Source organism: Adelges cooleyi, unplaced genomic scaffold (genome assembly GCF_023614345.1).
Source record: "Adelges cooleyi isolate 19-005CV unplaced genomic scaffold, UGA_ACOO_1.1 ACOO_flye_CR_arks_rails_tigmint_CR_PRNA_23, whole genome shotgun sequence".
NCBI classification, from domain to species: domain Eukaryota; kingdom Metazoa; phylum Arthropoda; class Insecta; order Hemiptera; family Adelgidae; genus Adelges; species Adelges cooleyi.
In genome coordinates, this window is record NW_026095893.1 from 14493414 (window position 1) to 14505371 (window position 11958).

The 11958-nt window shown below is 32.6% G+C and overlaps 1 protein-coding gene across 6 annotated transcripts in view; it reads left to right on the forward strand.

Annotated features, from left to right (window-relative positions):
* LOC126835621 (uncharacterized) overlaps nucleotides 1-8867 on the forward strand; it is a 122486-nt gene extending 113619 nt beyond the window's left edge. For 4 of the 6 annotated variants that reach the window (XM_050568317.1, XM_050568320.1, XM_050568322.1 and 1 more), the window contains 17 exons: nucleotides 185-398; nucleotides 914-1081; nucleotides 1149-1487; nucleotides 2483-2577; nucleotides 3266-3361; nucleotides 3733-3803; nucleotides 3874-3929; nucleotides 4034-4161; nucleotides 4438-4953; nucleotides 5026-5204; nucleotides 5989-6144; nucleotides 6199-6620; nucleotides 6692-6880; nucleotides 7453-7636; nucleotides 7720-7858; nucleotides 7941-8066; nucleotides 8566-8867. In XM_050568317.1, coding sequence (XP_050424274.1) covers nucleotides 185-398; nucleotides 914-1081; nucleotides 1149-1487; nucleotides 2483-2577; nucleotides 3266-3361; nucleotides 3733-3803; nucleotides 3874-3929; nucleotides 4034-4161; nucleotides 4438-4953; nucleotides 5026-5204; nucleotides 5989-6144; nucleotides 6199-6620; nucleotides 6692-6880; nucleotides 7453-7636; nucleotides 7720-7858; nucleotides 7941-7992 — 3004 coding nt within the window. In that variant the 3' untranslated portion in view covers nucleotides 7993-8066; nucleotides 8566-8867. Of the gene's footprint in view, nucleotides 1-184; nucleotides 399-913; nucleotides 1082-1148; nucleotides 1488-2482; nucleotides 2578-3265; nucleotides 3362-3732; nucleotides 3804-3873; nucleotides 3930-4033; nucleotides 4162-4437; nucleotides 4954-5025; nucleotides 5205-5988; nucleotides 6145-6198; nucleotides 6621-6691; nucleotides 6881-7452; nucleotides 7637-7719; nucleotides 7859-7940; nucleotides 8485-8565 lie in introns of all 6 variants that reach the window. The other 2 variants (XM_050568319.1, XM_050568321.1) reach the window with 2 other exon arrangements.
* The last annotated feature ends 3091 nt before the right edge of the window (nucleotides 8868-11958 follow it).

Here is an 11958-nt window from a genome sequence, read left to right on the forward strand (position 1 = left end):
CAGTGGCGACCGATTGTCACTTATTAAGTCCCAATCTTCGAAGAGGATCCTACCTTGTCGCTTTATTCATTAAGTCGTGTTTACATATTAGTCTCATCCTAATTAATTCGTAACAATTTTACCATAATCATTTGATTCAGTCGAATGATACGTTATTACTATTTATTATATATTTGTTCAACAGATCGTCAACTGAACCCAGTGGTAATGAAATTTTAATTGATTTCGAACCCAAAGATCCACCATATCGTAAAAAGCACAAAACTCCGTTGCAAAAGACGGTTTCTGCCGGTGAAATCCTAATCGGAGACACTGCTAAAAACCGAAGCAGGGAAAACGTAGAGGCGTCGGTGTCCGATGGTGAACAATGCTATAAAAATTTGGTTGCGGCATCTTGCGTAAGTAACATAAATGTAAACGAAAATAAAACATAATCGGTGTAGTCAACTAGTAGAGCTAATTTGAAATTGTTTAATATAAGTTATACCCATCATTGACAACTGACTAGTTAATTAAAATACTAAAGTCTACTATTAAAAAAACGTCAAGGAAAAATAACACAGTGCTCCGAAAATTTTTCAAGTACTCTTGTGCAGGTTGTAAGTGGAGACCAACATGAAACCACGTTAAAAATTGTTTTTACACCCTTAAAATTTCAATTTATCGATAATGTCACTCTCGGGGAAACTGATTTCAGGTATAAAAAATGTTAGGGTGTAAAAATAAATTCTAAACTGCTGTAGCCATATTAAATATCCATATTATATATAGTCATGCTTAAACTAATATTAAATATTTTCTTATGATTAATTACCGTATTAAATCAGTTTCTTCATTATCCAATCAATATTTTCATTAGAAAAAATACCAAAAATGCATTTGTTACGATTTATTTAAAACTACTATTTTACAGGCTTCCGAAGCGTCTTTAGAATGTTTTCACGAAAACGAGAGTATTCTTTGCGACGAATTTTATAAATCTAAGAGCAGCATCTGCTTGTCTGATTCGCCAAATAAATACAGAGTCAAAACACCTTCGTCTTCCAACGAACAAGAGCCAAGCGATCAGTCCCAAACGACCGTAAGTGTAAAATATGGTGTGACATTTTATATAACTGTAATGCGTTTTCATTGAAGCTCTTTCGTAGGTTTTGCAATTCGACAAAGGAACTAAGAAAACCGAAATTAAGAGCACATCCGTTTTTGACGGAGTTCAAACAAGAATAATTAGATACACAAATCTGCCTTTAAAATCATCAGATCTTATTGAACAAAGGTCTCAGAATACTTCAACAGGCTCTGAATGCAATACGAGTATGGCACACGTTGAGCAGTCCGAGGTGTCTACTTCGACGGAAGATTACGTTACGGCCACTGATAGTGCCTCGTATACTACAACGCCTACACAAGGTCCGTCGGTTACTAATAGTTCGTTTGACAGTGAGTCTTCAAAGTATAGTTTACCTCACCCACTTTTCGATCACGAGGTAAGAGAAAATAAAATATTCTTATTAAATATATTAAGAGTTATTGATTAATATAAGAGAACGTTTTCCGTCAATGCACTAAAATAATCCATCTATTAATTCATCTTTACTTATTATAAATATCTTAAATAAAGCGTTTAGAGTAAAACAAAAATTTCACAAAAATGAAACCAGTGCAGAGAGGTAGGTGTAGTAACAGGGCTGTAGGAATAATTATAACTGATTGTGAGTTCGATGAAATCACTGTTCAAAGATCAAAATAGCCTCGATTCGAATGTATAGAGGGTAGAAATATTAAATATTAAAAAAAACACTATTAAGGCAATAATGTACCTAAAATGTTATTGTACGCAACGTGGAAATTGAGTATAGTAAAAGTGTAATTTTCCCTTTTTTAATTTTTTTTTTTTTTAAGTTAGACTGCAGATTTTTGAGAAAATTATATAATATGTTACAGCCTCACTGTAGATCTACCTTCAGTCTTATTATCAGACCTTTTGGCTTATTTCCTAAAACTATACTCGAAAAAGTAAAAAAACACCTCTCGATGGGATGAAATACAACCCTATTGTAAGTTTTCACCCCATCTGAAGAAAACAAATTGATAATTGTTTGGTTTTTTGACGTACTACATTTTAGTACTTTATTGAAAGAATATTCCATACAAACTTGGAACTAATTCCACTATTTTAAAAAAAAAACTTATAACGCGGCATTATTGTTGCTCCAAAAGTTCAAAAACATTTAAATATGTTATGTACTTTCTCAATTTTGAAGGGGAAGGGGTAAAATTTTCACATTTTTTGCCCAATGAAGTATCTTTTAGGTACGATTTATGATCGTAAAAAACTTGCCTTCTTGACCTATCCCACAGTGTCCCTTTTCACCCCTTGACCTATACAATGGTGCCACGAAAATCGTTGACGCTAATTCCAGACAAATCTCCAGCCTAAAAACACATCCATTGATCCATGTAAATAATATTTTGATTGCAGTATCTACAGGGAATACACGACCATGTAGAACCTATTGACGAAGAACTAGGCGACGGGGAGGACTCCAGCGACGATGAGAGTAGTACATCCGGAAGGTAAAATAACTACCAGTATTATCATACGCCATTATTTTGGGCGATTAGGAATAGGACTTCAAAAATACACAGATTGATTATGTTACTATTTTTAATTCTAAAAAATACTCAATTATCAATAAATGGGTAAGTCCTTAAATAGAAGTCTAGTATGAAACATTTATTTTTGTATATAGAACTTCAAGAACAAACTTTTTAAAAAAAATTGCTTAAACTCTGCCAAAAAACTATCTTCGATCCCCTCAAAAATATAATGAGTCAGGAAGCATTTTAGAATAGGAAGTAATACTAACATTTTATTAAACATATACATTCTACATTAATATCAATTATTTCGAGCATATCGAGTAATTCCATGATTACAGAATGACTAGATGGAGGTTCGTCTTCTATGCAAATTTTTGAAGTCCTGACGATATGTTTGATTTTGTGAAACATTTACATTATAGTTTTTTATATAGATTATTTTATTTGTGTGTGGTCCGATCTTCTTCTTATTTTTTTATAAAAAAAATCATTCATTCATTTTTCTTCTTAATTTTTTATAATCATGCATGAAAAGCACAGTATTTTCTTTCTCCGAGTACCTACCTACTTCGTAAATACGTTTACGCTGAAGCAATTATTAGAACAAATATACAAGTGAACGTTAATCTACGACCAATTATAAAACCGACAACTATTTCAGTTACAGCGTGAAGTGCAGTGTTGAGGATAAAAAGAGCTCTACGTCGTCAGACGAGAACATCAAAATGAAACAGAAATCCTCCTTAATGTTGGCTAAGTGAGCAAATTGTAATGATAGGTTGTTGTAAAACAGCAAACACTAGAAAAATAACATAGGTAGAGCTTATACTATTAAGGTACGCTCGATACAAGTTGCGTGCAGCATAGAACATTATATTATAATAATAGGAGAATCGGAGGTTTTGAATTTGTGAATGGAAAATTATTAACAACTGATTATTGCAGCAGAATTACTAAGGCGAAATTGCATGCGCATACGGCACAACTAGAATGCCACTAAAGCTTTCCTGCTGTATGTACTTGAACATTAATTGCTTTTCATTCATCCGTACACATAATACCTACCAATCTTGTTTTTGTACGCTCAATTGGAACTTATTAAAGTTTAATAACAGTAATTTATTATAGGTCAGTACCAAGAATGAAATCGTCAATGAAGGAAACGTCGAATAAACCAAGTGATCCAGATATCATTCAAAGTAAAGCATTTTGTTTTGTTTCTATAATATAAATAATATTTAAAATGTATTGTTTTTTTTTAATTTTTAGACAGTCGGTTCGCTGCTAAAACACCAACAGATATAAAAAATACAAATATAATTAAGGTAGTATTATTCTATTATGGACAAGGTTATTTTGTTATTTAACCCGTACAACAAAAAACTTTTAAAATTTTCAAAATAATGATAGTATTTTTACATTTGTATAGAAATTAATGGGCAACGGTTTCACTACAAGGATACCTGTGCCTGATTCTTCAGACGAGTCTTTGATGGGCTCTGAGCAACGGAGGACAAGCTTAAGAAGGAAAAGCATAGGGTCTGTTACTAATACAAAGTACGATGGGCTTTTAAGATACGATTTTACTATAAACTTTTCAAAAGAGAGTCAGAGATGAATCATACCAAATAATGTTAAATATCTCTTTCTTCGCCCTTCCTTAGCCCTCTGTCTCCATTATCAGCTGATTCTCTCATTAGTCTATAAACAGCCTTTATTTCCAAATGTAAAATATAAATTATTCTATGCATTATAATTTCCCATATGTGTGTAACAGCTGTGATTTTGTTTTCATTGTTAAGATCTATCAATGATAAAGCGTTGTATTTTCAGTCCAACAGATAAAAAGTCGGTGATTATAGCCAATGTCGAGAAAAGAAGAGAATCTTTACCTGAAATTCTCCAAAAGTGTCCAGACTTGACTTTGGCGGGACACCCTATAACCGAAATCAATTATCACGAAGTACAGCCTAAGTGCACGTTGATGACGAATCAAATTAATAATTTGAACTTAAAGGCAGTTAGTGCCGAGTCATTGCGTTCAATTAGTCCGGGAAGCGATTCGGTATTTTACAGTGATTCGTGCAATCGAATACCTATGTCATCATCCAGATGTGCGCGATGTAACGTTGAAGTCGATTCGGAATTCAATAAAAACTCGAACGACGAGTTAATGGAAATTGTTAAGCCACCAGAAGGATTTGGAGATTCTCCAGACGAACCTCCCGCGATGCCAGTAAAACGGTTAACCAAACGTTATCGGTCCGAAGAGAGGAAAAAAAGCAATCGGTCGGAACAAACCCGAGCTAAATCTGAAGAACGAGTGAAAAAACACAGAGAGAATGGAAGGTCGGTTAAAACTAACAATATAAGTATTTATGTTTGCGTTATGCTATTTTGTTACTGTCTTTTTTTTATCAGGCCATTAACGAGGTCCACCAATGTTAGTATGGAGAAATTAAATGGAAGCAGCTCAAGTCTACACTCGGATGACGACGATTGGTCGGGAGTCTACACGACACCTTTTACTTCCTTCTCTTGGGCGCACATTGACGAAGTAGAAGAATTCTTTGTGTGGAAAAAACCTTCAGATTTACCAGGTATATGCCATTGCCTATCAACGTAACTTATTTAACACATTATTCCTTTCTCTACAAGTATGCCAAAGTAACGACATACTCCGAGTATTCATGTTAGGCAAGTAAAACACACACTTATGAGTTATGCAACGGAACATCTTTTAGCAGTTATCTCACCTTAGGACCATGGTTTTTCAATAAAAACTCAACGCTAATTTTTAATTTACGTTAGCTACACTAAATATATATATATCGTCTCATTGTGAGTGTATCTGCTCAACTCCACAATGTATGCCTGAATACACCTGGATTAATACTTGAGTGTTTAACTTCTTAAAGGTGTGACAGCCTCTAGAACTTATTAAATCATTTTAAGACTCCTTAAGGGGCCATTTAGGATTATAACTAACTAATTTATAGAATCCACTTTAGCTTTGACAACCTTTACTATACCCGGTTCGCTGAGAGAGCATGCCGGGTTTGCGCATGTAGAATGAAGACTAAGCAACAAGACAGGACGGACTCCAGGGGAACGGGGATTTTTTTTCACAAAAAAATTATATTTAAGCAACTTAAAAATTGTAATCCGGAATCCGAATCCAAAAACAATTTATAGTCAATTTTCTTTTTTTAATTTTCATCAAAACATTTTACTTAGGTACACAGCTTTATATTATAATAATATTAAAAATGGTGACTTAAATAGCATTTTTTTAAACCGGATTTTCGGATTCCCATTACTAATAGTAACGCGTTACTACAGTATAGATTATATTGATACAAAACATTATTGTTTTTCTTTTAGATAATAAGAATGTGCCAGAATTTCAAAGAAGAGATTCGATGGAGTCCACGTGTTCTGAACACGATTTCCGTATAAAATATCAGACAATCACTCATCGAATGGTGCATAGGAAATCTAGTTTAGAGATGTTCAGAAGGCTTTCATCGAAATCATTCGGTAAGGCTTCTTCACACTTATTTGTACTCAAACTTTATCTTTGTACATTGACAGATAGCGACAAAAGACTCATGGTGAAACGGGAAACCGGTGGATTCGGTTTTCGTATACACGGAGCTAGGCCCGTCGTGGTGTCCGCCATAGAAACAGGGACGGCGGCGGAAAGTTCAGGCTTACAGGTGGGAGACATTATCATAAGCATCAACAACATGTGTGTGCTGGACGCATCACACTCGGAGTTCGTCGGCGTGGCACACAATGGTTCTGACATATTGGAACTGGAGGTAGCCAGGACGTGTGACGTGCTCACGCCAAAAATCGAACCCTCCAAGTTCAAAAGCCGAATTATAATATCCAGCATACTCTGGAAGTTTAGTATCGGCACGAAAAAAATGAAAAACTGCTGGCAACCGAGATACTTCTGTCTGAAAACCGACAATTGTCTCTATTACTATAAATCTGCTTCTCTAAAAAAAGTGCGCCGTTGATTGCTTTCAGCTGAATCCCTCAATGACATAGTGAACTTATAATAGTTTTGTCGTTTTAGGATCGTCATCCTTTGGGAGCGCTCAATCTTAAAGGCTTCACCGTAATGAGAACATCGGATACAGGGAGACTGCACAGTTTTCGGTTAGAAAAAAAAGATCTCAAGAAAACAAGATTACATATTGCCGCGGACAGCACTGAAAACGCTGACCGCTGGTTCAAAGCGCTCAACGAGGCTACTAAATGTCCCGTGAGTGTCATGTAAACCACTAAGCTTATATTTTTATAACACGTTTTTCTATTATTTATAGATAACGACAAGAAATTAAAACAAAAAATAAATATTTCTGAGAATAATGTTGAGGTGGTGGTTGTGTAGAGTGACTAGTATAAATAATAAGAAAAATCTTAACTTATCGTAGAAAAGATAAGAGAGACTGTAGATTGAAGCGATGGGCATTTCACCTAAAGGGACCTACCTTACCTAACCTAACCTTAAGGGAGATATGAAAATTATCGAAGAAGGAAAAATAAGTAGACTGTAGAGTAAGGTCCAAAATGAAATGGACGGCATAATTAAAAAAAATATGATGATGGCTAATGCGTGTGTGTGAAAGATGTGACGAATCGTGTTGTGTGGTGGTCGAGGACTACCTTGATGGACGCCAAATAGCAGAGATAAAAAAAATGATGAGAAAGTAGAATTTATTGGAATTTATTGTACAGCTATTTTTTAAATAGTAATTAAGACTATAACTAGTAGACTTGTAACTAAAGCTTTAAAATGATAGGCTTTTTAATTTATTATGTTACCAATTGCAGTCATTCGAGTGGCTAGAAGAAGATAATCTAAAATCTGTGGTCAATATCGATACGCGATCGGACTGTCAGGGTTTTCTCTCTACTTTAGTCCATCACTGTGGTAAATCGTGGAAAAAATACTATTGTGTACTCAAAGACGCCAGGTTGTATTTTTTCGTCGACAGCGTCACTCGGTTTGCTAATGGTATCTCATGTCTCTTTGCTTGTAACAAAAATACTTGAATATTATGTACTCTCTAAAACAATACTATTATTGTACTTGCATAGGGATGGCATGCCTTCACGGTTACAAGGTGCAAAGTTCCGTCAACGCTAGCATGAGAAAATTTGCTTTTGAGCTCATACCGCCGGATTTATCATTTAGATATTTTTATTTTTTTACCGATACCGAAGTAGATAAGAGAAGGTAGGTCAATACTAGGTTAATCGAAAACGTCCATCCTAAATAAATCAATTGACTAATTGTTTTGTTATTGATTTTTTTCTAGGTGGATAGCGGCTCTGGAATACAGTATAGACCGGTGGATAAACGTTTCATGATACTAATATTATGCATTTTCTATTCAACATACAGACACGTTAAACTAATGTAACTTGATTTATACTCTAAAGAAGTATGTAAATGCAAATAGTATGTTCTACTAAATGTTTAACAAATTAAGAGGACGCCACATCGGCCATTTCTAAGGAGTAAAGTATAGGCAATTTATCGAAAAATCTTAATTTAGAGGTTGAACTTTAATTAAGTATACTTAATAATATAGTAATGAGGATACTTTTTGTTGATTGCTATTTTTTTTTTTTTTTTTTGTCAGACTATCACATTCATTTCTATAGGATAAATTACAATTTTTTTCCAATCAAAACTGCTTTGCGCGGATTAATTTTTCTCAGGTTTCATAAATAGTTAAGGAAAGAAATTCATACATATTATACATGACAAAATTATCTGTGCTCCAGCATCCGCATTTGTTCGATATACCTAAAACAACCGACCCTATATGATTTTTAAAACATTTATCATTTATACCGGTATATCATAAAGTGTCATGTTTTTTTGTTATTTTAAAAATTATGATTTTATAATCAAATAATTATTTGTCATTTGTTTAGTTGTGAAAAAACAAAGCAATTTGTGATACCACACACAAGGAATAATTTTTGGCCAATGCAAACGAATTTCATCACGCACAGACTTCTACGTCTATTTTATGTTTTATTGTAAAACCATTATGTAAAGATTTTAGTTATTACCGATTGTAAGTTATAGTGATACCATGCAAGTATACACCAATAACCAACTTGCGTTTCATACCAAAGTACTATGTTAAATGTTTCCTTTCTAGTTTGTCATTTTATTTGTATTACTATTAATTTTATTAACAATATTCAACACTCTCTTTACATTATTCTTATACACCAAATAGTATAATTAAGATAAGTGTATCATTATTGTATTATTATTGATCTTATTAAAAATATAAGAAGAATTTTTGGACATTTTTTGTTAAAAACCATATGTATTTTAATGTGATTATTAGTTAAGTATGTGTACATTGATCTACGTATCAATAATATTAGTTTAATTTTTAGGATTTAGACTATTTTCCTACAAGTTCCTTTAGGCTTTTAATCGAGATTGAACTATAAAGAATAAAATAATTTTTATTAGAAACACGAAGAAGTATTGTTGTAGTATGCTATATTAAATTGATTAGCGACTGTTTTTTTACTACTACAATTTGTATATTATTAGATTTAGTTAATTTACTTAAATCTTTAACTTCCCCCAATGAGTGAGTGTTTTAACTGTAATCTACTAGGTAAGTTTCTAAAAAGAAGTGTAAATAAAACATATGAAGGGCACAGGGTAGTTGTCAAATTATGAAAATTTTAGAGTATAGCAAAAATAAAGTTCGTGAATTCCTCTGCCTCTTACATAAGAACAAAAAAAAACACATTAAATGATATTATAATAAAAAATGTATTTATTTAAACAATCTAGTGACATAAATAAAAACAAATAATGGCAAAAATTGAAAAGACTATTTAAAAAAAAAATTTCATAATGTGACTAATACCATTTTTCCCCTATGTCCTTCATATTACTTCATTAATAGTTTTTAATAAAACTAGACAAACATGACTAGTAAGGCAGTGCTAAAAAAGGAAGGTGTGCTTTTTAGCCCACTACTAAAAATTAATTTTCATAGTAAAAAAGTAAGTTTATCTAAAATTGGGGTCATTCTGTAAAGTTTAACAGGTCGCTCAACGTGATTTACTATGCATTTTAGGCGCTTTTCATTAGTTTGCACAATTCTATGTATAAGACTAAAACTATTCAATACTATACAATATCTTTATAAATTATAGTGTACCTAACTATAAACCTACTTTAAATGCATACTGTAAAATTATCCCCGAATAATAATACCAATAGGTATTAGCATTTAATATATATATATATACTATTCATTACATGTAGAATTACAGAACATTTAAACCACAACTTGACTGAATGGTAAGCAAATAGAAATGTTTTAAAATTATACTAATTTAACTAATATATGTTACTATTATAACTGAAATATAGAATTAAGATGACAGTATTAAATTAATCAAGGAAATTATTATTATAGTTGTTAACAGAATTAGATTATTTATCCCAGTGGCGCCAGTCTTAAAAATGTGGTCGGACAATTCCAAAACTTAGCGGCCTCAGCATGAACGTTTATATATAAAATGCAAAATTGTTGAAATAGTGGTGGACCCCAGTATTGACTTCGGCGCCACTGATTTATCCTAATCCAAGGAGTTTCCTTTCAATATGCCTATTTTTATTTCCTTAAGTACCTAATGCATCGTTATGAAAAAAAGATGTTTTTAAAAAAAAATTAATAATTATTGACAAACAAAATATGTATTGGCACTTAAAAAAATATACAATTAAATTTGCTCCATGAATTTACAATCAAAATATAAGCCCTTTTTAACCCTTTTATTATAATAAATTTGTTTAACCTTTTGGTTTATTATTAAGTTTTGTTGGTAAAAAACATATTGTAGAGTTGTGACTTAAAGAAGGTTTATGGACATCATGCAAAATATATACATATATAGTTATTATTATTTATTATAATAATAAATGTAAAATATATACTTATATATCACCTACCTAATTTTAACTGCTGGATATAATTGGGCTGATGACATTGTTTGTGTCCATTTTTGTCAAAGTAAAAATATAAAATGTTATAATGCTCAATAAATAAACTATTAACATGTAGCTTTACGTTTTTTTTTCTTTTGCGATTACAGTGCGGCTTGTAATAAACAATAGAATTCTGAGTAATTGAATAGTTTTCGAGACTGATTAAATATTAATAATATATCTTATTTTAATTAAATAAATTAAGTTATCACATCCTAAAAATGTCCCCTTCCCCCCAGACTCCCATCTTGAATAGGTACTGTGGAAACTAACACTACCGCTGTTCAACCAACATTTCTTCTTCTTCTTCATCGTGGTTTTCGACCTATAAGACCATACCGTCCAGCATATTTGCCTCCAGCTTACCCTTTCTAATGATATTTCCTTGCAATCCTCTCCTGGCTTTACCCTGTCTTCCCATGTTAATCTTGGGCTTCCCAGTGGTCTTACCTTGTGGAGCATTTTCTAGCCCCGTTCTTAGCAGTGATCCTTCCTTCTACCATGCGTGTCCTACCAGATGAGTCGTTTCTTGGTAATAATGTCTTCTACAATATTCATGTTTCCTATTTTTCCATTCTCCAGTAATTGCATCTTTACATGGACCGTATATTTTTCTGAGTACCTTCCATTCGAAGATACTTAACTAGTGAATTTTCGTCTGTCTTCCGTAACGTCCATGTTTCGGACCCATAAGTTACCACTGGTTTTATTAGTGTCCGATATATTTAAATCTTCAAATTCGTTGAAGTAATATTTTCAACCGGCTTGAATTCTCACCTTTACTTCACTATTTATTTCGTTCTGTTGTGTTAACATAGCACCTAGGTATTTGAACTGTTGTACTATTCTATAAACTTGTGACCTTCAACTTCCAACCAACTATTTTGATTGTCTTGAGGTACCTTTCTCTTTGGAATACCATATACTCTGTTTTTTTCTGTTTAACCAACAATTACTAATAAAAATAGAATGTGGGGGCAAAACTAATCGCTATCTATAGTGAGTCCACTTGGCATTTTGTTCACACATTAGTTTTTACACTGAGCACGATAATAACGGTGTAAGTAAATAGGAATTATAAAAAAAGAAAAAGCCAGCACAGTGGGAACGAGGAGGTCACAAGTCTACAGAAATTTTCTATAACTGAAAGTGATAAAGTCTATGTGAGGAATGACATATACGAGTCCGCATAACCACCAAAATTAAATGTTTTAATATGGTTATTGATACAATACAAAATAATAAATAACTATAAACAATTATTTCCCTCGCGAAAACAGAAATACAATACAACA